The following is a 25391-nucleotide window of genomic DNA, read 5'->3' as shown; positions in this document are numbered from 1 at the left end:
ACTATTAATTTACCGACATCTCCCACATCTCCCCACCAAACCGAACGCTCACAATGGTGTAACTTTTTACTGAACAATATGTGGACCATATAGAACAATTTGGTGTTGAAGGAAAATTTTACTTTGGATGTCTGGGTTAGGCCTTTTTTTGGACCAATTATAATATACTACCTCCGTAATTTTGGAACCGTTCATTTTAGAAAGATTATGCATAGGGCCTTTTTTATTTCAAATTTAATGTAGAACAATTTTATGTAGAGGGTTTTTCGTGCTAAACCGCTTAGTTTTAGAAATATTGACGAAAAACGTAAAAAACTACGAATTGGCAGATTTCTCCCCCCTCTCCCCCCCATACCCGACTCTCAAAATGGTGTGACTTTTTTCTGAACATTATGTGGACCATATAGAACAATTTGGTGTCGGAGGATAACTTTCACTTTGGATGTCTGGGTTTGGGTCTAACTATACCATACTAATAGCCGAAAACTGTTTTTTCGAGAGACTCGAGAGAAAGTTAAGAGGGAAAATCCCAGTACAACCAAGTTCATTTTGTATTTGATATTTGGATGTGCACTGTTGTTGAGGTTCGGCTTTTCCACATTTTCTAAATTTTATTTTGGTACCGTGCAGGCAGTGGCGGATGTACGGGAAGCAAAAAAGGGGAAGTTTCCTCCCCTAGCAAGGTTCAAAAGTTATTATTTATGTATTTTATGTAGTTTGGGATTATCTTTTTATGTCTTTTGGTCGGAGTTTCATTGGGATTTCGCCCCTAAGGCAAATTTCTCCTCCCAAGGCAAATGTCTAGATCCGCCACTGCGTGCAGGTAATTTACTTCTCGACACGTTACCAAAATAAAATTCAAAATATTTGAAAAAACCAACGTCAACACCAGTGGGCATCCAAATCTCAAATACTAAGTGAATTTGGTCGTGCTGTAGTTGTCTGTATACCACAGTTTAAAAAAATTACAAAAAATTAAAAACTTGGTGTGTAAAAGAGCATATTTTTCAACTCTCCATTTTCCAATTTCTTCTGCCGAGCTAATTATACTCCTTCTTCTACGGCACTACAGCCCAAATTGAGCCTTGGCCTCCTTTATTTTTTGCCTCCACCCTTGCTTGTCTGTGGCTTCTCTTCTCCATACACGGACTCCTAAAAAGGCTTGTGCGTCGCTGTTTACTGTGTCTTCCCAGCGTTTTCTTGGCTTTCCAACCGGTCTCTTTCCCTGCATTCTAGCATTCAGTGCTCTTTTTGGTAGCCTATCCTCTCCCATTCTTATCACATGTCCGGCCCACTGCAATCTTTGTATTCTAATGAAGTCTGACAGGGGTGCTTCCTTATAAAGTTGATAAAGTTCGTTGTGGTATCGACTTCTGAAGATTCCGTTTTCCCTCACAGGTCCTAGTATTCTCCTCAGTACTTTCCTGTCGAATGTGTCGAGTTTGTTTTTGGATGTTTCTTTCAGGACCCAGGCTTCATTGCCATAGCATGTTATTGCTCGAATTAAAGTTTTATAGATTCTCATCTTTGTATTTCGGTGGACATTTTAGACCGAAATATATGGGAGAGGGCAAAATAAGCTGTGTTTGCCTGCGTTATTCTCTTCCGTATTTCTCCGTCTTCTGATACGTCGGTATATATTTCTACTCCAAGGTATGAAAATTTTCCAACCGTTTCAATGTCATCTTCATGTATAATGTTTTGTGGAACTATATTTCTTCTCGTCTGAGTCATTATTTTTGTTTTCTCTGTGTTAATTTCCAGACCTTGCATTTTTGTTGGTGTTTTTAACTCGTATGTTTCCTGTGCTCCTGTTGATGTTCTATTCGTAACATTAATATCATCGGCATAAGCGGCCAGTTGAACCGTTCGGTTGGTCAGTAGGTTTCCTCGTCCAGTTTGCATTTTTGCCTAACCGCATACTCCAGTGCCAGGTTAAACAATGTTGGGGCCAGCCCATCTCCCTGCTTTAGTCATTGCACAATTTTGAAAAAGTCTGTCCGGTGATTTTGTATTCGTACACATGCCTGAGTTTCATCCATTTTGGCTTTAATGAGTCTTATTATCTGGTGTGGTATTGCCAATTCAGCCAATATATAGTATAGTTTGTTCCTTTTGACTGAGTTATATGCCTGTTTAAAGTCTACAAACACGTTGTGAACATCAATATCGTGTTCCCATGATTTGCTCAAGATCTGTTTGACTGTAAATATTTGATTCAGTGTCGATCTTCCCCGTCGGAAGCCCGTCTGATACTCTCCAAATATTTTATGCTAGTGGTTGGAGCCGCTGGTTTATAATACACGTGAGGACTTTATACAATGCTGTACATAGTACAGAGATTCCACGGTTGTTTTTGCACTGGAGTTTGTCTCCTTTTTTATAGATCGGGCATACTATACTTTTTTTCCAGTCGTCGGGTATTTTCTCTTCTTGCCATATTGTCTTTCTTTGATGAGCGCGTGGATGTGACTTGCTAGGTGGTCGCCACCTAACTTATACAGTTCTGCTGCTATTTCGTCAACTCCCGGAGCTTTATTGTCTTTCTGGGCCTTAATAGCTTTGAGAACTTTCTCTATATAGTTGGAGCTTCTACTCCATTATCTACTTCATTCTCTTCTACGTAGTTCATACCCATTTCATCTTCCATGTCTACTTGTGTTCCAAGTAGGGTCTGAAAATAATGCTTCCAGGTTTCTGTGACTTTCCGTTGGTCACTGATTATTTGCCCACTTTCATCTTTACATAGATTTGTTTGAGGTTTATACTCACTTCTTATCTTTTTTAGGTATTCGTAAGCCCCTCTAATTTCGTTGTTTTTGAAATTTTCTTCCATTTTTTCTATTTGTCTATTTTCTCTTTTTCTTTCTGCATATCTTGTCTGCTTTCCGTTTTGCAACTTTAAATAATGTTCGTCTTTCCCGTGTTCTTCCCGTATCTAAGGAACCGTTTATAGTACAACTTTGAAAAAAAAATATTTATAACAAAAGTTGCCTCGGGAAAAGCCTGTAAATTATTTTCATAATTGTAGGTTCACCGCTAGAGGGCGTAATTGAATATTAAAAATTAAAAAATAAAATTTTACAAAATTTGAATAACGAAAGGGCACTGGAAATCCGATCATCGAATTCTTCATAAAATTCTGCGCATATTTGATTTCACAAGTGTAAGTCTACCTTTGCAAATAAGAGGTGGGGGTGAGTGGGAACCTTGTTATGAAAAAATGGCTGTAAGTCCGGTTCTGCTAAATCGAATTTTGCAAACTTGGTCTTGTTGAAAATAGCCCTTTTTCGTCAATGTAAGAGTTATAATTTCGAAACAGCCTATTAAGTAATATGCCAGCTAGGAGGCGTTAGTTAACTATTTTCGGATTTTCTTTGGAAAATATTAAATACAAAAGTATGCATTTTTAATCCTGTATTACAAAAATTAGATCAAATTAGTAACAGAATAGCGAAAACTGCATGTCGATACCTTTATTCTATCTCGAGATATCTTAACAAACGTGTAAATTTTAAACATAACTTACTGTCACCGGTAAACGAAGTTAAGGAAAGGTAGTGTGCTGTGGAAAAAACAAAGAAACATTTTTTAGATGTCAATGTCTATTAATTAAAACAACCATAGGACCAACAACACTAAAAAATATAACAAAGAAATAAAAACAACTACTTAGTGACGACTTAAATGTTCAAATTATGGCCCATAATTTTCGATGCAAGTATTTACTCTTTAAGAGTATATTGAACAGCAGTCTCAATCTCTGCTCTCGCAATGCTTTGCATGGCGTTTCCTACTCTCTGGATCAGGTTTTCCCGAGTAGTGTGCCTAGCGGCAAAAACAAGGTCTTTAATACGCCCCCATAATAAGAGTCTTAAACAGTTAAATCTGGTGATATGGCTTGCCAAAAAATAGACTTCCACGTTATATCCATCTATCAACGAATGACTCATCTAAAAAATCTCTTACTACTCTGGAAAAATGCGCGGGACAGCCATCGTGCTGAAACAACATGGATCTACGAACTGCTAGCCGTACATCTTCCAGAAGAAGAGGCAATTCATTCCTTAAAAAATTAGATAGCGTTCACCAATAATAGCATTATCGAAAAGAAAGGGTTCAGTTATCTATCACCTGATTTAACTGTTTGGTGTGGGGACGGTTTGGTATTTCACTTTTATTTGGGTATGGGACGGATTAAAGACCTTGTTTTTGCAGCTAGACCTACTCGAGAAAATATGATCCAGAGAATACGAAACCCCATTCAAAGCATTTCGAGAGCAGAAATTAAGACTGCTGTTCAATCTACTCTTGAAAGAGTAAATGTTTGAATTAAAAATGATGGGCAATATATTGAACATTTAAGTCGTCACTAAGTAGTTGTTTTTATTTCTTTGTTATATTTTATAGTCCTGTTTGTCTTATTGTTGTTTTAATTAATTATATACGTTGAGATCTGGAAAATGTTTCTTTGTTTTTTCCACAGCACACTACCTTTCCTTAACTTCGTTTACCGGTGACAGTAACGGTTAGGTTTAAAATTTACACGTTTCTTAAGATATCTCGAAACAGAAAAAAGGTATCGACATGTATTTAATTTTGTATTTAATATTTTCCAAAGAAAACTAGATTTCTGAAAATAATTTAATAACGCCTCCTAGCTGGCATATTACTTAATAGGCTGTTTAGAAATTATAACTTTTACATTGACGAAAAAGAGCTGTTGTCAACAAGATCAAGTTTGCAAAATTCGATTTAACGGAACCGCACAAAGCCATTTTTTCATAACAAGGTTCCCACTCACCCCGCCTCTTATTTGCAAAGGTAGACTTAAACTTGTAAAATCAAATATGCGCAGAATTTTATAAAGAATACGATGATCGGATTTCCAGTGCCCTTTCATTAGGCAAATTTTGTAAAATTTTGATTTTTTAATTTTTGATATTCAGTTACGCCCTCTAGCGTTGAACCTACAATTATAAAAATAATTTCCAGACTTTTCCCTAGGCAACTTTTGTTATAAATATTTTTTTCTCAAAGCTGTACTATAAACGGTTCCTGAGATATAGCCGAGAGCCATTCTTATTGGGACACCCGGTACATTTTGTATGCTTCATTTATTTCCTTTATTGCTTGTCTGCACTCGTCATCAAACAGTCTGTACACAGTACTGCTGTTTTGATATTACTCCATTTGCCCTCTATGGAGTGCAGTTCTAGCGTCCTTAACTCATTTGCGACTTCTTGTTCGAACTTCTCTTTACATTCCTGGATCTTCAGTTTTTCGAGGTCCAGTTTGTTTGTCCCTCTGTTGTCTTTCGTTTCTTTCCCTGTTAACTCTGCATCTAAATTTGGTTTGTAGTAAAAGATGGTCTGATCCACAGCATGCTCCTCGTCGTGTTCTCACATCGGAGATACTACTGGCTACCATTTTGTCTATCAGCACATGGTCAATTTGATTGGTTGTGATTCCATCTGGTGAAATCCATATCATTTTATGTATGTCTTTATGTGGGAAGCATGTGGAACTCATAACCATGTTTTTACTGGTTGTAAAATTTATCAAAAACTCCCTATTCTCGCTTGTTTCATTGCGCAGTGAGTGTTTTTTTATTGTGCCATAGAACTGCGGCTCCTTGCCTATTTTAGCATTCATATCACCCATTATAATCTTGATGTCATTTTTTGGCGCACTATCATGTACTATCTCCAGCTGTTGGTGGAAGCTTTCCTTTGTATGTTGCTCTTGTTCTTCTGTTGGGCAGTGAATGTTTATCATTGTAAGGTTGAAGAAGTGGGTGCAAATTCTCAACTTGCATATCCTTTCACTGACTGCCTGGAAGTCTATAATTTTTGACTTAAAATTATTATCCACCACAAATGCAACGCCACATTCTTTGCTTCCTTGTTCCTTCCCACTATATAGAATTGTGTGCGTTTTAGTGTCCCTGACACCTTTCCCCAAGATAATTATAGATCATCCCTTTAAAAGGGTTCGCACGTTCCAGGTCCCAAATTTTAAATCCATAATCATGTCAATTTTTCTTTGCTGAGTTCGTCGTTGCTACCTTCGTCTGTTTAGCCATTGTATCGGGTTTAACAAGGAAGGGCTGTTAACCCTTCGCTCAACCTCCTATTCATCGGAGGACCAAGACTACTAGTGCAGTCAATGAGGGTAGTTGGCTCTGAATTCCATTCTACTACATCGATTTGCTTGATATTTTCAGTAGTAATTGCACAAGAGCTCTAAAATTATTGAATTTTTCCCGAGTGACACTTTGACAGTTTTAATTTCACGAGCCGAAGACGAGTGAAATTATGTCAAAGTATCACGAGGGCAAAAATTCTATATTAATTTTAGAGATCTAGTGCAATTTGATGCGATTATTTCATGAATAAAACTGTTCAAAACGAAAATTTTATTGTAATTTATTTATGTAAGTACAAATTAGTACAATTAAACTTACAGTTGTTATAAATATTTTACGGTTGAAAGTCATCACTGTTATAATTTTTAAAACATTAATTGCCATTAATGTCACTGAATGTATTTTTTCATAGCAACGAAGGGCATCTGATGTAATATACTTATTACTAAAAATTATCAGTTTAATTTAGATTTCTGTAGCTTTCTATTGGTCAGAATCTCCTATGAATGAAATAATCACCGTAAGTAGGGTTCCCTTAGCTTAAGAAACAAAATCTACCGTATACATTATGGCGCTTTTATCTTGGGGGCGGTTCCCACCCCTTCAAGGGGGTGTAAAATTTTTTGGTCAATATAACCACGGAAGTGGCTAGAGAACCTAATTCTAAGCGAAACTGTTCTATAATCTTTTTTGAAAACTTAATACTTTTTGAGTTATTCGTGGTTGAAAATTGGCCATTTTCATCGAAAAATGACAACTTTGCGGACGGTTTTTTTGCGAATACCTTAAAAACTATGCGTTTACAAAAAAAAATATAAAAAACATTTTTGTAGCTTATAAAAAACAAAGAGACTTGTTCCCTTATAAATCTTCTAGTTATAATATAAAAAGAGATGCGGTAGATGAAATGAGTTTGTTTTTTTGGTGCATGCTCAAATCGGTGTATTCAACTTGAAATAACAGAAAAACGATCGATTTTAGGTGTATAATGCTACCAATGCCTTTTGTAGTGCTTGGAAAAACCTTTAAATGAGAAATATTAAATGTCGATTACATTCAAACTAAGCGAGATATGCTGCAAAAAAATTGATGACTAATGTATTTTAAGAAAAAATGAGAAGTGTATTTAACCCATCAACCACCAGAATTTAAATGCATCGTTGTCCTTCTACAATACCTTTTATTATAGTGTTATTTATATATGTTCACAAAGTTTAGACGGGTTTAAAATGAATGGTTTTTGAAAAAAATAAGATCAAATTATGGAACGCATTTTTAAATTTTCTTAAAAATCTTCTTTTTCTCCATGTAACTCGAAAATGATGAAAGATGTGAAAAAAATATACCGTACGAAAATGTAGGAGTTTTTAGATAGAAATTTTGTTTGTGTTTTTCATTACTGTATCTCTTATAATTTTCAAGTTACATGGAGAAAAACGAAGATTTTTAAGAAAATTTAAAAATGCGCTCTATAATTTGATCTTACGTTTTTCAAAAACTATTCATTCTAATGAACTACATTAGAATATAACTATTCTACATAGTTTATTTTATGTAGATTAAACTACATAATTTATTAACTACATAACTGTTTTTTATAAATTTTTTTTAATTAGATGCATAATTTTTAAGGTATTCGGAAAAAACCGTCCGAAAGGTGACATTTTTCCATGAACATGGCAAATTTTCAATAACGAATAACTCAAAAACAATTGAGTTCTCAAAAAAAAATTATGGAACAGTTTTGGCTTAGAATTGGGTTCTCTAGCCATTTCCGTGGTTAGTTTGACCAAAAAATTTTCCATCTCCGAGAAGGGATGGGAATCACCCCCAAGACAAAAGCACACATCGGCACAGAGTAGGCTTTGAATGAGGATATAAGTACGGGCTATTTCCAAAATTTCATTAAAATCTATGCAGTAGGATAGAATTCGGAGGTAATATCTTCTTCTTGCTCTCATTGACTGGCGTATCCCTTCTTCGTCAGCCCTGACCCCGGAATTTTAACTAATGTCAATTAAAATTATGGTTTATTTCTGTTAACTATAGTGAATACTTGGTTATGCTAGAACTAACAGAAGTTATAATAATACATAAAGGGGAAGATAAAGATCCTGCCTTACCGAAATCATATAGACCGGTATGTTTATTGAATACAATGGGAAAATTACAAGAAAAATTACTATGTAAAAAATTAAATCAAATAAGAACAGAAATTGGATTACATCCTGGTCAGTATGGTTTTAGGAAAGGTAGATCAACAGAAGATGCAATAAATAAAGTATTTGAAATAGTAAACGAAAGCATAAAAAAGTATGTTTTAATGATCTTTATAGACGTGTCTGGGGCTTTTGACAATCTTTGGTGGCCGTCATTCTTTGAAAGACTTCGAAGAATGAGATGTCCAAAGAATCTGTACGGAAGTCTCAGAAACTACTGTCAAGACCGATATGCAAGCCTAAGCTGTCCATATCACAAAAGGATGTCCACAAGGATCAGTTTGTGGACCTATGTTCTGGGATGTAATGCTAGAGGAACTGTTGGAACAATTGACTATAGATCCTGAAGTGCTTGGAAGCATAGCATATGCAGATGATTTGTTGTTGATCACAGATGCAAACTCAAGAAGAGAATTAGAAAATAAATCAAATGAAGTATTAATAAGAGTAAATGATTGGATGAATAAAGTAAAATTAACAATATCAGATTCAAAAACAACATATAGTTTAATAAAAGGAAATTTAGAAAGAGATCCAATTATAAAAATTAGAGGGAAAACAATAAAAAGAAAAATGGAAACAAGATATTTAGGTATTATAATAGACGAACAAAAATTATTTACAAAACACATGAATTGTCTCCGTGAAAAGGCAACAAAGATCATGCATAGCATTGCTAGTCTAGCACAGAAGGAATATAGAATTTCGTTCCGACAGATGAGAATATACCTAAGTACAATACTTGCATCAATTGTAGGGTACGGTTCAAGTGTATGGGCACATAGATTAATAAATAAAAAAAAATGCAGAAAAATTAAATAGAGCTCAGAGAGGATTTCTTGTAAGAATGACGGGAGCATTTGGAACAACTGCAACACAGGCACTCACAGTTTTAACTGGAGTAACGCCAATGCATTTAGAAACACAAAAAAGAGCATGTAATTATTGGCTAAAAAAAGAAAAATATGAAAAAATAATACAAATAATAGGATTAGATATAAGAAATAAAAGAGAATTAAAAGAAATAATAAATAGAAAAAGACAAAATGAATGGGAAAATTCAACAAAATCTAGACGTTTATACAATTTTATACCAATATTAGAAATCATTCCAAATTATTTTAATCCAAAACAAGGTTTAATACACTTTTTAACAGGACATGGACCGTACCCAACATATTTGGAAAGATTTAACTTAAAAGATGATGCATATTGTGAATGTGGAGAACTAGGTACACCAGAACATATAGTGTTTGTTACATTGTGAAAATACTATAGACAATGAAGAACATAGAGAAATGAGAAGAAGATTAGAAAGAATTGAAATAAGAGATATATTACAAAATGAAGAATATTTTGAAATATTAAACAATCTCACACAGATAATATCTAAAAAACAACAAGAAATCTATAATAATAGAAGAAGACAACCAATAATCCAACCCTGATGAAGTTGAGTAAGATAAAGTTAAAATAAATAAAATATAATATAAATTCAAAAATAGATATTGACAATTATAATAATAATAATTCAATATAAAATAAATAAATAAAAATAATAATTCAATACATAATTCATGAAATTAAAAAAGAAAAAAAAAAGACTACCAACTCTCTTCTGAAAATAGATGGACTCTCTTTATAACTTAGACCATAGAAGAGAGTTGATAGTACCAAAAATATTTTAAATTGTTTATTTAAATTTGTTTGTTAAACGTAATTAATAGATTATGGCAAATTATTAATTGTAAAAATAGATTTAATAGTTTAGTAAAAAATGTAAAAATATAAAAAAAATATCTGTAATCCCATCAGGAAAAAACGACCTGGATTAGTCACTAGAGGCCAGGTCATATGTATAAATAATAAATAAATAAATAAATAAACTTGGTTACGCTGGCTGTTTAGAGAATTTTGATTGAAAATAATATACATATTTATACTTATGTATAGGTGTAGAATTGTAGAGTAAGTAACTTACGTTAGAACTGATGCCTGTCCCATAAGTCCCATGTGATTAAGGATAACTCCTTTAGGTAGTCCAGTGGTGCCACTGGTAAACATAATAACAGCAGTATCCTTTAAACTATCTACTTCCGTTGGAGCAAATTTCTCTTCATTTTCATGAGGTTCTAAAAAGCTTGAGAATTCCGTATACGTGTCAGATGAACCATAGACAATTATTTCCGTGTCCAGCTCTATAAGAATATTAATAAAATTAATGTTATAAAGGGCGATTCATTTAGAAGTACTTTTTTTGGTGGGGATTTAATGGGAGATTGTGCATGAATCGTATCACCTGACATTGCATTTTTATTCAATATTGTTTGACATTTCGTTCTGGAAAGACTTAGCTCGGCACGACTCCTAGAAATTATTCAGCTGAAAATTTCTAAATTCAGAAGATTTTCGTTATTGGATAACACATGACAACATTCAGCTAGTGTTGGCCAAATGCAAGACCAAGACGAGACTTAGACAGTATTGGTCTTGGTCTTGCTCCAGTACACCTGGTCTTGGTCTTGGTCTTGGCATTGCGCTCCCGGTTTTGGTCTTGGTCTTGGTCTTGCAGCAAGAGTCTTGCAAGTCTCGCAGTTCCCCATTAGCCTATTATTATCTTGAAACAACGTGACAGAGAGGTACATTTTAAGCTTGAATATCATAGCCATAGTAAAGACCAGCCAAATTAATAAATACCTAAACAACTGACACAACAGGTATCCATGCCTATGTTCTAACTAACTAAAGTATATTAGAAACTTATGTATTTTTTCGAGTATTTGCCATTCTCTGTGTGTGATTTGAAAAGCATTCAATTCGGTGACATAGATACTTATGTGCACAATATGTTAATGTCAGTTCTCATTTTTAAACCAAATCCAATCATATCATGAGTGGAATTTCATCTCGTTGGGTTGGACAGTCGAGTATGGGATTCAAATTTGATGGCACGTCTTCATCTTCCTCAGTTTCGTCTTCACCGTCTTTATACTGCTGTTCTTGCCAACTTTTCTTTTTCAACTTTTTTATTATCCAATATAAGCGAATGAATAAAAAAACATAGGTAATGTTAGTATGCGGATATAGTTGGGTTTAATTTCAGTATTTTATAAATGTTAGAATATTCCACAGAGTGATTCCACTCTGAGAAAAAACACAGTTTGATTGGTACACCCGGTGCCCGGTGTACAATTCTAATAATTGACCTATCTACCAACAACATTATTAACAAATCACTTAAATCGGACAACAGGTTTAGGAAATTAGAGACATCAAAAATGATCCATTTTTAAGGTGTTGGGTATATTTCTTGGAGAAGTGTATATCGTTAATAGTATTTCTGTATTTTGTTTACACTGTATCCGGCATTATCCGTTCCTTTGTCTCGTTATCATACTTTTAAATATTAGCCGCGCTGTTTCGGCAAATTTTGTTTAACCCAGTGATCTCATAGCAGATTCAACAAAAACAATACATAATAGTCTTACTATATACCGATAAGAATTGTGATGTTTAAGTTCCTAGAAAACTAATAATGAAAAAAATTAAATACCTACTAGGTATACTTTTTATCAGCTTAAGGTGACATATTTTTAAAAAGTTTCGATACGATATTCGATATTATTATCGGCGTCCCAATGAAAGGATGTTAATGTTATGCTATGATTAGAAGGCGACTATTCTCATAACCAGGGCAATTAATTTCAGATAAGTCGTCTGCTGGGAACGGATATACAAAATATTTTATTTTTACATTGTAATAATGACCTCTGAGTACGTATCAAATGTATTAAGTGTTCCTTTAATGGATATTTTGATTCGCTATGTATGTTTATGGTATTGTTCGTAATGCGCGTAAGTCCAATTTTCAAAATTTGTGTTACTTTTTTTTTGTTTCTCATAGAGTATCTAAAAATATAGCCGAACTAATATACTCCCTAAAACAACCCTCAGTTCTAACTGCAAGACGCAAGAGTCTCGCAGGCCTAGTCTTGTTCTTGCTCAAGTCTTGCACGGTAAGTCTTGGTCTTGGTCTTGCTAGAATTAGGCGGTCTTGGTCTTGCAAAAACGCAAGAACAAGACCAAGACCGATTTTGGGCAACACTACATTCAGCACGTACTGAAGAAAATATAGCGGCGGTAGCGGATGGTGTACGCGAAAATAACGAAGAATCGATTCGTCGCCGTTCCCAACTTGGCTTGTCGTATGCAACAACTTGACGTATGTTTCGTAAGGACCTTGGCTTAGACGCCTACAAAATTCAATTAGATCTGAGGCCGATTGACCTTCCGATTCGTTACAGTTTCAGTTGAAGTTATCTTGATAAGCTTGCAGAAGATCCACTGTTTTCGAATAAAAATTGTTTTCAGATGAAGTCCATTTTTGGCTTAATGGAGACGTGAATAAACAAAATGCCCATATTTGGGTTGATGAGCAATCCGAAGAGGTTCAAGAGTTGCCATTACATTCAGAAAAAGCAACTGTTTGGTATGGTTTATGGGTCCGGCCGATTGAATCGTCCGCGTCGGTCCATATGTCTTTAAAACGGGGGCCGACCAGAATGCTGCTGTGAATGGAGACCTTTATCGCGCCTTGATAACGGACTATTTGGTGCCAGAAATTAAAGCTAGTAGTTTCAGTAACATTTGATTCCAAAAATATGGTACCAATTGCCATAGAGCCCTTGAAAGTATGGCTTTACTGCGAAAACGATTCGTTGAGAAATTTATTTCACGCTTCAGATCAGTGAATTAGCCGCATGTATGCTATGACATCACACCTCTAGACGTTTTCCTTTGGGGATACCTAAAGTCCAAAGTCTACATGAATAAACCGACTACCATTGAGGCATTGGAGACTTACGTCCTTTCTCGTTGATTGATTGATCGTTCACAACATCTTATCATAAAATCAGTTCGAATTTTTAACTAATAAATGTACCACTGATATTACCATGTTTTCTGTACTGCATGAGGTTTACCAAGCACTAAACAATAATCTTTATATTGCCACCGTTTTCTGTGACTATGCCAAAGCTTTGACTGTATAAATCAGGACATTTTGATGAAAAGACTAAATTTCTACGGAGTTCGAGGTATTTTTTTGAATTGGTGCCAAACCTACTTGGATAATAGAAAACAACTGCTTAGAGCAAATGATAGTGAGTCTAGTCTCAAAAACATTGTATGTGAAATACCACAGGGTTCAGTATTGTGTCCTCTACTTTTCATTATCTTTATTAATGACATCATTAATTTTAAAACCGATGGAAAAAATTTTCTTTTTGCTGATGTCGATGATACCAGTATCACTTGGAGCAAGTCAACTATTGCAACTGATCTACTTACGATACAAACCTGGTCTAACTCTAATTTACTCTCTTTTAACGTGGTAGAATGGTCTCTTTTAACACAGTAGAATTATCCTATAAAGGAGCTCTTTAACCCTTGCTTCTTAATAACAACCTAGGTCAAATTTCTCACCTTTAGAACCATCGTTGGATTATAAGCTTTAGTTTGACACCTCATTTGTCATTATACGTGGTATAATGACGTAGGAGTTATATTCGTGGTCGGACGGACAGACGGACGGACAGCTTAGGTCAAATTTCTCACCTTTAGTACCATCCTTGGATTATAAGCTTTCATTTGACACCTCATTTGTCATTCTACGTGGTATAATGACGGAGGAGTTGTGTTCACAGATAGATGGACGGACAGACGGACGTGGATAATTCAAAGTTTTCACATTTTTTCAAAATTGGGTGAAAACAACAACTACTAAAACTAATGGTAGGGGAGCCCAAGTAGGAATTTTTGTAATTACTCTAGCACGTCAGATTATCACATGGGGAGAAGCTTTGTACCCTATAAATGTACCTCTACCATATATTGGCTCTTAATAAAGGGGAATTAGTTAAGGGCGGTCCGAAAAAAAATCTCTTCTTAGAAAAACTCGAATTCGTCAGATTAAGATAAGGTAAGTTAAATATAGTCGGTTCGCTAAACTCAGACACAACTGGCTAGTGATTTTTAGTAACTGGCTAGTAACTGAAAATAATTACTAAATAGTTAATAATTATTACTAAATAGTTAGACATTTTGCTAATTTTGGTAAAGTTGGCCAAAAACAAAAACTACTTACTAAAATCACCAGCCAGTTTTGTCTGAATTTAGCGAACCGACTATACATGCAAAACAGTGTAGATTTCAAAAATTGGACGATTTGAGCGGGGCGTAAGGAAATGGGTGAGTCATACAAAGTTTCAAAAAAAAAGCGAATATTTCGCGGAATTCAAGTGAGATCAAAAAAACTAAAAAACACGTCTTCAATATTTTTCTAAAATCTATCGAATGATACCAAACACGAGCCACCACGGAGAGCGGTGGGTGGTAAATTTAAATAATTAAAGCCCCCATAAAGGCCAGGTGGGGGGGGGGGTTACTTTAACATCTTAAATAGGAACCTCCATTTTTTTTGTAGATTTGGATTCCTTACCTAAAAATAAGTAACTTTTATTCGAGACATTTTTTCGAATTATGGATAGATGGCGGTATAATCGGAAAAACGATTGTTGGAAATGGAAAATTAAATTAAAAAATGGAAAGTCCCCTACGAAAACTTAACTTAACTTTTTTGGGTTTTAGGATCTACTCTTCACAACCCAATAGGTCCCCATATCGCTCGAGTAACTGCAAATTTAGCATACTTTCCTCCCCTACTATAATCCAAAAAATAATAGAATTATACTGAATATCACAAGAATGGATACATTATCAATGATCCTAATTCATTTGTTCCAAAAGGGAGAAAAAGTGGATAAGGAAAATTACACACCACACAACAAAATTAATTTATTAAACACAACACTAAAATTAACAACCAAAAAGTGGCAACAATCAGACTGAACGAAATTATAACACTAGCAAAAGGACAACAAGGTTTTAGGTCGGGAACATCGTGCACCGACGCTATATTTATAATGAAGTAAGTGCAAAAGAAATCATTAAAACACAAAAAACCGGCATATTTATGTTTCGTGGACCTTAAGCAGGCATTTGACATCGTCAAATTAAAGGACGTTTTCTATTTATCACCTTTAGACCTTCCCCCAGCAGGAAAAAGGTCTAAAGAAATCATTACCTGCTTGTTTAACCGAGGTTTCCATAAGTTTCAATCCTTCATGGTCTACAAAAATGATTTTGGGTTTTACCTCCTTCAATAAATACACTGATTCCATAAGGGATAATCTGGGATCCATAGGTGCTACCGGAACATTTAAGAATATACTAGAAATGAATGGCACTAAACTTTCTTTTTGGTTGTAAGAACAAAGCACAACAACATCGTCTTTAGTTAAGTTTCTGGTTGAGAGATGGCACGCTGTGCGTATACATCGTAGTAAAAGTTCACCATACGTGTCTTCTTCGTCGGTATCAGCAATATACTAAAACAAAATAAGGCTAAGATCGTTGATTAAATAACCGAATTCGTATTCAATCAAAGGCAGTGGCGGCTCGTGATTTTTACAATACGGGAGGCTATACCTAGCTGTAAAATATCTAGACAAATTTGCACTGGCAAAAAAAATTCGCCAAAAAATCTAATTTATGGCCCCATTTTTTTGACCTTTTTGAAGTTATACTTCTTTACCGGCGCTATGAGGGTGAATTTTTATATGTTAAAACCTATGATCCCGGCGCATGCGCATTATAACTTTGTTCTGATTGGATGTTCAAATGACATGTCAAAAATTATTCAATATGGCGGTTGTGGCACAGCTGTAGTTAGATTATTTATGGTTGTTGCGTTTTAAAATTTGTGTGAAAAGAAACAACAAACAAAAGTTAGTTAATAGTTATACTGCCTTTTTAAATAGTTTTCATATACCTATATTTTTGGACTTTTGGACTATTTTGGCCAAGGAAAACTCATTCTAATTTGGTAAGTAGTTTTTATTATAATCATATTGTAATTATACATTTGGATTAGGTTGAAATACACTAGAGCGTCGATTATCCGAACTAATTGGGGGACATAGGTGTTCGGAAAACCGATTTGTTCGGATAATCGAACTAAAATATATTGATACATATTTATAGTCATACATGTTTATCCACAAGTGAATAAAAGCCATATTTATATACCTACATATTTATTTATATCTTGATAATGACAACTAGCAACTAAACAAAAAAGTGCAGTCTTTGCAACAACATAATTATTTTTGGATACAATATTGAAAAAAATTGAAGATATTTTATGCGTCAATTACTAACGCTTGCTCGGTATTCGAGTGCGGGACGCGGGAGTCGATAGTTCGAATAAGCGGTCGTTCGGTTGATCGACGTTCGGATAATCGACGCTCTACTGTACATTTATTTTCTCAAGAATGGGGATTTTAGAGAGAAATCCCAAATTAGGTCCGATTTTTATTTTTAAATTATGATTTTTTGGCGTAGATTTATTTATCTAGTAGGTATGTAATGCTTTGATTTACATACTTAATTTGATTACCAACAAAAGTTCTACCAATCTTCATCTAATATATTGTTTTCTTACTGTTTTGTTATATTTTAATATTTCCTTCCACAAAATTTAAACTACATAATTTAATTATATTCAAAACAACTGTCAAACAGTAAAACGTTCAGTTACCCTATTTTTCCACATGACGAATAATGTGGAATTGGACCAGTGAGTCTAGGCTTCGATTACGAATCAAAGCGTCACGAAATTCACGGGTTCGATTCCCGATGCAAATTTTTATTTTTTTATTTTTTTATGCATTTTATGATTGTAAGTATATTTGTTATATATTTTTTTTTTCAAAAAATGCGTACTTAAAATTTTTGCCAACAATTATTATCGTTCAGAAATCATTTTTTCTTTGTAGCATTTTTCAATGTGTTTGTGTGCGTTTTATTCTTTTATATTTTTAAATTTTTGGTATTGTCTTAAAAATCACATAATATGTAGTAGAAGTATAACTTCTTACGTGCGTACAAAGTACACACACATTCTTTTTTTTTGTTCTTTTTTTTATTTACATTTTATAATATCATCATAATTCACAATTTCACAGTCTAATTGTAAAAGTGTATTACCAAAGTTTGTGTCGTTTATTTGTTAACAATTATATTTCTGTAAGTAGATATGCATATCAAAATAAATACAGATTTGAAGTTTTGAAGTCTATACAGGTTGAAGGTTCACATTTTTTAAGATACTCAACTGAATTTTTTTAATTCTAAAAGCGGCCTACTGCGAATCCAAAAACACGGTAAATTAGCGATATTTTGTTTTGCATTACAGATATCGGGAAAAGTTATTTGAACAAGTTGTTCCAAATATTATTCTAATCCCACATACCAAATTTCATCACAAAATTCGCACTTTTAGTTTTTTCATTATTTGTAGTCAGGATCCTAAAATCGCAAAGGAGGCTGCTAGCCGATCAGCCGCCCTTGCCCAATCTCCGGGCAGCGTGTGCGTTAAGGCTATGGCTTAACGCTCCACGCTCCACGGCTCCACGCTCCACGAATTTAAGGTTCCGCGGAACGGAATAGGAAGAGCCGAACTGAACCGACTACGCATAAGTCCTGTAGTCGGTTCAGTTCGGCTATTCCTATTCCGTTCCGCGGAACCTTAAGTTCGTTTTACGGCTACTGCTAGCGTAAATTTGTCGCCCGTGGAGCCGTAGCCTTAGCGATAATGCAGCTCTAAGGAGACCGGGTCTCCTTAAACCATCCTTAAATGCTGCTGGGCTGCGCGGAGCATTAGCAAGTGAGATTTTCCGGCCAGCAGCCTCCTCTGCGATTTTAGGATCCTGACTACAAATAATGAAAAAACTAAAAGTGCGAATTTTGTGATGAAATTTGATATGTGGGGTTAGAATATTATTTGGAATAACTTGTTCAAATAACTTTTTCCGATATCTCTAACGCGAAGCAAAATAGCAAAGTAAACAAAACAGTGTAGCATGTGTAAAAAATTTATGGGGAGGCTAAGCTTCCCTTGACTCCTCTGACCAGCCGCCACTGATCAACGGTAATATTACCACAAATAGAATCCCATTCAAAACATACAGAATCTTTAAAGGTTCATATAAAATAAAGTAAACGACAGACATACTCGCAATTATTTATTGTTAATTCCCGACGACCGGTTTCGCTCTCTATAATATGCAGAGCATCTTCAGGCCAACGGTTACAAGTAACTAAATGCTACAAATAAAAACCAGAGTTAGAACAATGTCTGGTTATAAAAAGATGCTAAAAAGATCCATAAGATCAAGCCAATATTGAACAATATACAGGGTGTCCCGAAAAGATTGGTCATAAATTATACCGCACATTCTGGGGTCAAAAATAGTTCGATTGAACCTAACTTACCTTAGTACAAATGTGCTTATAAAAAAAGTTACAACCCTTTGAAGTTACAAAATGAAAATCGATTTTTTTCAATATATCGAAAACTATTAGAGATTTTTTATTGAAAACGGACATGTATAATTCTTATGTCACAAATATCTTAAAACTAAATTATAGTGAAATTTCTTCACCCCATAAAAATTTTATGGGAGTTTTGCTCCCTTAAACCCCCCCAAACTTTTGTGTACGTCCCAATTAATTCATTATTGTGGTACAATTAGTTAAACACAACGTTTTTAAAACTTTTTTGTCCCTTAGTATTTTTTTGATAAGCCAGTTTTTATCGAGATGCGGCTTCGTTTTGAATATATTTACATAAATATTTTCTGTGGATTTTGCTCCTTTAACCCCCCCCCCCCCAAATGTTTGTGTACGTTCCAATTAAACTATTATTGTGGTACCATTAGTTAAACACAGTGTTTTTAAAACTTTTCTGTCTCTTAGTCTTTTTTTGATAAGTCACCTTTTATCGAGATGTGGCTTCTTTTTCAAAATATACATAAAAATGTAAATTATAAATAAATTTTCAGATTATTAACAGGTCTCCATAATTGTACTTAACCATATACAAATATGTGGTGGATTCGACAAATATTCAAAATATCTCGATAAACACTAGCTTATCGAAAAAGTACTAAGAGGCAAAAAAGTTTTAAAAATATTGTTTTTAACTAATGGTAATACAATATTAATTTATTTCGAACGTACACAAAAGTTTGGGCGGGTTTAAGGGAACAAAACCTCCATAAAAATTTATTTTTAAGATGTTGCTGCTATAAGAATGCCACATGTCCATTTTCAATAAAAAATCTTTAAGAGTTTTCGATATATGAAAAAAATATATTTTCATTTTGTATCTTCAAAGGGCTGTAACTTTTTTTGTGTGTACTATTGTATATAGGTAAGTGAGGTTCAATCAACTTATTTTTGACCTCAGAATCTGTGGTATAATTTATGACCAATCTTTTCGGGACACCCTGAATAAATAAAAAATTATTAAACAACAGACAAACACATATATGTACGTACACATACTGGCAGTAAGAAACGCCCTCATGTCCACCGACACACCGAAACCCAATTTCACCACATTTTCAAAGAAGGTGAACTTCCTTTGTACAGTTGAGTTCGCGAATCTTTACCCGTACGTCATCAGTTAAATGATACGAAATAAGTCGATGATAAGTCGGAAATTAAAAATTACTAATCGCAACAGCACGTGAGAGTAAGTGACTTGCTGTTGCGTTTGGTAAATTTCAATTTCCGACTTATCGTCGACTTATTTCGTATGCTTTAAATGATGACGCACGGGCAAAAGATTCGCGGACTCAACTGTATCTCTGGTGGGTTATATAATTATGTGGACATCATCAGTAAAAGCGGATCCTTTCGATACATAGGCGCAAAGCTCTAAATAGCAACGAAATCAAATTTTAATAGCATTGTTACCATACTATAGTATACCTACTTGTGCTATGCAATGTCTATATTTTTTCATCTTATTAAACAAATAGTATCCAAGACCACGTGGATCCGCATCAAATTTAAACGGGGTATAAAAAGTATATTCTTCTTCAGACCCTCCATTGCTGTTAGGTTCAGCCTGTGGATCTAAAAATAAGAAATAAAAAACTATATAAACTTTTTATTTTAAGTAACCCTATAGGAAAAAATCAAGTAGTGTAAGATCTGGATATCTTGGAGGGGGATCCAATACCTGCAGTTTTGTCAATTTATTTTTCTATGTAAACCAAAGATTTTTTTAATAAAAAAATGATTTGTCGAATGAAGGGTGGATTTTGATTATATAAACCATCGCGCATCGATCACCAAAAATCATGGATTACGTTATCACACTCAGATGGATGACGTGATTAGTATGATAGATATTCCAAGAAATCATAATTTAAAAATAATAAAAAATATAAAAAAAATATTTTTAAGAAACGCTTTTCTTTAACGAGTGACTAAAATTAAACGTATTATAAAAAAATCAACTAAAAAGACAAAAGTAAAAAAAAATTGAAACTTTATTGTTTATTTATGAAGCATAACGTAAACAATTAACGTAAAAACTGAAATTATGTATAGTTCATATCATTAGCTACAATCTGTAAAAGTTTCAATTTTCTTCATTGTAAAACACAAGAGAATTTAAGCATTTTCCGTTAAAATCGTTTTTTATTTAAACAATTAATAAACAAAAAAAATTTTTATTGACTATTCGTGTATTGATCCCGCGAATGCATATGTCTGCAAATTTTTAGTCATTTGCATTGAAGAAAAAGCAGTCAAATTAACGTCCAAAAATTTGACCCAAACGATTGAACTAAAGAAAGGCGTTTAATTAATTAATAAGACAAAACGAATTCTAATGTCAATTGTAGCACAAAATTTCTCTACCGGTGGTTTTTCTAAGAATACAATAAAAATGCGGATTTTTTGAATTCGAGTTTTGGTTGAAGTTTTGTTTCGTATCGTATTGAAATTTGACAAGAATAAACGCCGATTTATATATAAACAAATATATGAGCGTTCAAAATTTGAAACTTTATTGTTTATTTATGAAGCATAACGTAAACAATTAACGTAAAAAGTGAAATTATGTATAGTTCATATCATAGGCTACAATCCGTAAAAGTTTCAAGTTTCTACATTGTAAAAAACAAGAGAATTTAAGCATTTTCCATTAAAATTGTTTTTTTTTATTTAAACAATTAATAAACATAAAAATTTTTTTGTATTGACTACTCGTGTATTGTTCCCGCGAATGCATATGTCTGCAAATTTTTATTCATTTACATAGAAGAAAAGTCAGTCAAATTAACGTCTAAAGATTTGATGCAAACTCTTATTGAAGTAAAGAAAAGTGTTTAAAAATCGACCTGTTTCGGGATTTTTTTCCAAAATTGCCCATTCAGGAAAAATTTCCTTTCATTTGCACCCTACCGTATGCATAATTTTATTAACGTTGTGAAACCTTGTTAAACAAAGGAACAACAATTTTAAAGCAAATTATAAAAAAAAATCCTTTTTACGCCTCGAAATCACTTTTTTAATAACTTGGGATATTTTAAGACGAAAGTTATTCTTGCGAGTTTTTCGAAAAATGATTACTTTAAGTGTCAAAAATGCCAATAAATTTTTGAGGCCAATTTTCAAAAGGGCATTCCAAGCCAATTCCAATGGGCATTCCAATTTATGCCACCGCTGGGAGTCAAACGTCAAATATTGTATTTGTTTATATTTTGGTACCACATTGTTTCCTAAGTTTTTTACCGTTAACAGTTTTTTAGTTGTATTTTCCGAACATTTTGTTGTAGATTTTTAGACGAGTAAGGATCTGTTTTTAGGTGGATGTGAGAGGTGGCATTCAGATTTTTGCGGATAAAGTTAGGTGATAACTTCGTTAATACTAATTGATTTATGCTCCTTCTCAAATATGCCCGGAACATAAATAAAAAAAAATAAAATATTTAAAAATTTAGTTTTTTTTTCTATTTTTTGGCTTATAACTTAAAAACTGTTCATTTTAGAACAAAGTCCTATAGGAATAAAACAAATATAATGAAATTTTATATCAGATGCGATTGGCTAAAAACGTCTTGATTTATCACCCTTGCTTCAAAATAGCAATAAATATAAAATAAGGGGACAAAACAAGCCTGTCTTTATTCAATGATTTTCCATCACTTAGGTTACACTTGGAACCTTCCTAATTCGCTTAGAAAATTTTTGTTATGTGCTAAAACCGTACACCAAATTTCATTAAAATTGACTTACTAGATTTTGCATAATAATTTTGCAATCTAAACTTTTTTTAAAAAATTAAAATTTTTTAAAATCTTGCACAACAAAAACTAGAACATACAAAGATTTGTCAATTTTTTACACATAAAGAAGTACTCCACCTATCTAATGCACTTTACAGAATTGAAATCGGATTATTTAAGCAGCCTCAGCAATGGTTTAAAATTATAAACAATTTTTTGGCGCATAAACAAATTAGTGCTGTGGCCAGGAGGGGGTGCTACGGGCTCCTTTATTTAGATGGACTTACCCAAGTTCTTTATGTATTTTGACTCGTAGAACACAAATTTTTTGGGTAACAGTTGATCCGGATGTCGATAAGATTGTTATAAACAAAGAACTTAAGGAATTACATAAAACCGATTTTTCGCAAAATAAAACATGTTTTTGTATTACTTGGGTAATTCTAAGCAAAAAATGTTTTTACAAGTTTTTTCGTAGGATGCATATTTTTAGAGATCGAGAAATTGCAATTTTTGAACGCGAATAAAGTTTGATTAAAAAATAAACTAGCAATTCTGCTGACATCCTTTGAAAGTTTAAGTCAAATTATACCGGTTTTAATTATTTGCATTGCTAAAAATTAATTTTTTTATTATTAAACAAAGCTATTTTTTATAAGCAAAAAAATTGTTTATAAATTTAAAGCATTGCTGGGGCCCCTTAAATAATCTGATTTTAATTCTGTAAAGTGTATTAGATAGGCAGAGCACCTCTTTATATGTAAAAAAATTAGCCAACTTCTAAATGGTCTACTTTTTGTTCAGAAAGATTTTAAAAAATTTGAACTTTTTTAAAAACATTTAGATTGCAAATTTATTATGCAAAATTTATTATGTCGATTTTAATGAAATTTGGTACACGATTTAAGTAAGTTACAAAGAATTTCTTAAGCGAATTACTAAGGTTCTAAGTGCTACCAAAGTGATTAAAAAATATTGAATAACAACAGATTTATTTTGCCCCCTTTTTTTATATTTATTGCTATATTGCAGGAAAGGTAATACCTTAAGACATTTTTTACCAGTCGTATGTCATACAAAATTCAATTATCTTTATTTTATTTCTTTACGACTTTGTTTCAAAACGAATCGATTTAAAGTTATAAGCAAAGAAAGCAGAAAAAAAATCGATGTTTTTCGAAATTTTTAAATATTTTAATTTTTTTTTAATATTCCGGGCATATTTGAGAAGGAGCATAAGTCAATTATTATTACTGAAGGTGCCACCTAACTTTACCTGCAAAAATCCGAATGCCACCTCTCACATCCAAAAATAGACGTTTTTTCGCAGATCCTTACTGGTCTATTTGTGTAGTTTTTAGTTGTAGCAAACTTTTAAAGACACCTCAAAAAAGAATGGATTTTGCGGTGGACATCAGAACTCTTCATTGTATCATGTTAAACAAAAATTGCAAAAGATTTTATTAGCTTATGAGTTTCTCGAGGTAACACTGTCAACTTATTTTTATTTTAACTATTTTGAACTGGCTGAATGACTAATATCTATGCCATTAAATAAAAAAAAACTACTTTTGAATTTTTGGTATCACTCATAAATCAAAACCACGAATTGTTTTGCAAAAAAGGGTGGACATCAACATATTTATTATTACTAAACAAAAAATAAGCATAAAACAAAAAATATCTCGACAGCGTTACCTCACCAAATGCCAAAAGAAAATATATACAAAATTTCAGGTGGACCGGTGAAGTCCTTTTTCAGTTATAATATTTACCGCCTTTGAAAAAAGCAGTTTTGAGAATAACGCGTTTAAAGGTTTGTCAACTTTTATTTTCAATTTTTGTTTGTCTGTTAAATCGTAAAGTGATGCAGACTTGAAGATGCTTTTTAATCGCGGAGTAATTTACAAAAAAGAATGGGAACAGCTGTTGAACGTTTCTCACTACGCTCAAGCGTGCTGGCTCAAACCTGATGCAAAGCGAGTCGAAGATAGGGATATTCAACACTATATCATCGCGTTTGATATTAAAATTTCTTCTTCTTCTTTTTCTTCTTCTTCCTACTTTATATATAGGCTCAATGCCTGTTTCACTTCGGTTTTTAGCCTTAATTGACATTGTCTGACCATTTTTTCCTCGGTCGTCCCAATAATCTTCTTCCATTTGGCGATTTCTCTCTTGCTATTCGTACTATTCTATTTTCTGTCATTCTTTCTATGTGTTAATTTCATTCTATTTTTCTTTTCTTGGTCTACATTTTTATTTCTTCTATGCCACATCTCGCTCGTATTTTCCCAATTCTTACAATTCTTACTCTGTCTCTTTTGAGACAGAGTTTGGTTTGTTATTTTTCGCAAGACTTTTATTTCTGATGTTTCCAGCAGTCTTTGTGTTTTCGACGTATCTACTCTTGTTTCCGCTGTGTATGTCATTATCGGTTTATTGTTGATTGGTGATATTAAAATTTAATATTATTAAAGATTCTTTTTCTATTCTCATACTATATTTTTTCTATTCTCATCATGATACAATAACTGAAGTTATGACACGGAGTCGGTGGGCGGGGCCTACGTAGCTACATCACTCTGTGAGTAGAACAGCATTAAATTCAGTGTGGTCGTATAGTAAACGGTGTTTATTTTTTTAAGATAAATTGTACTTATAATTTGTTAAACTTTTATTAAAAATGAGGTGTGCCGTGTTTGCTTATAATGTGGACAATCAATCACAAGGTTTCGATACGAGTATCAAGTTTTTTAGTTTTCCAAAAGACAAAAAAGTGCAATGTGTGTGAAAACAATTATGTAGACGTAAACG

General features: G+C 33.4%; 1 protein-coding gene across 1 annotated transcript in view; it reads right to left on the bottom strand.

Annotated features, from left to right (window-relative positions):
* The window catches only part of LOC126892161 (uncharacterized), a 78233-nt gene that overhangs the window by 30987 nt on the left and 21855 nt on the right, over window positions 1-25391 (bottom strand). Inside the window, exons 2-4 of the mRNA XM_050661633.1 lie at window positions 20270-20412; window positions 15512-15815; window positions 10349-10565 (exon numbers count right to left, since the gene is read on the bottom strand). Of these exons, the coding sequence (XP_050517590.1) occupies window positions 10349-10565; window positions 15512-15815; window positions 20270-20412 (664 nt within the window). The remainder of the gene's footprint in view (window positions 1-10348; window positions 10566-15511; window positions 15816-20269; window positions 20413-25391) is intronic.

This window comes from Diabrotica virgifera, chromosome 9 (genome assembly GCF_917563875.1).
Source record: "Diabrotica virgifera virgifera chromosome 9, PGI_DIABVI_V3a".
Classification (NCBI taxonomy): domain Eukaryota; kingdom Metazoa; phylum Arthropoda; class Insecta; order Coleoptera; family Chrysomelidae; genus Diabrotica; species Diabrotica virgifera.
Note: the sequence above shows the minus strand (reverse complement) of the source record. Positions and strands in the feature narration are given on the sequence as shown.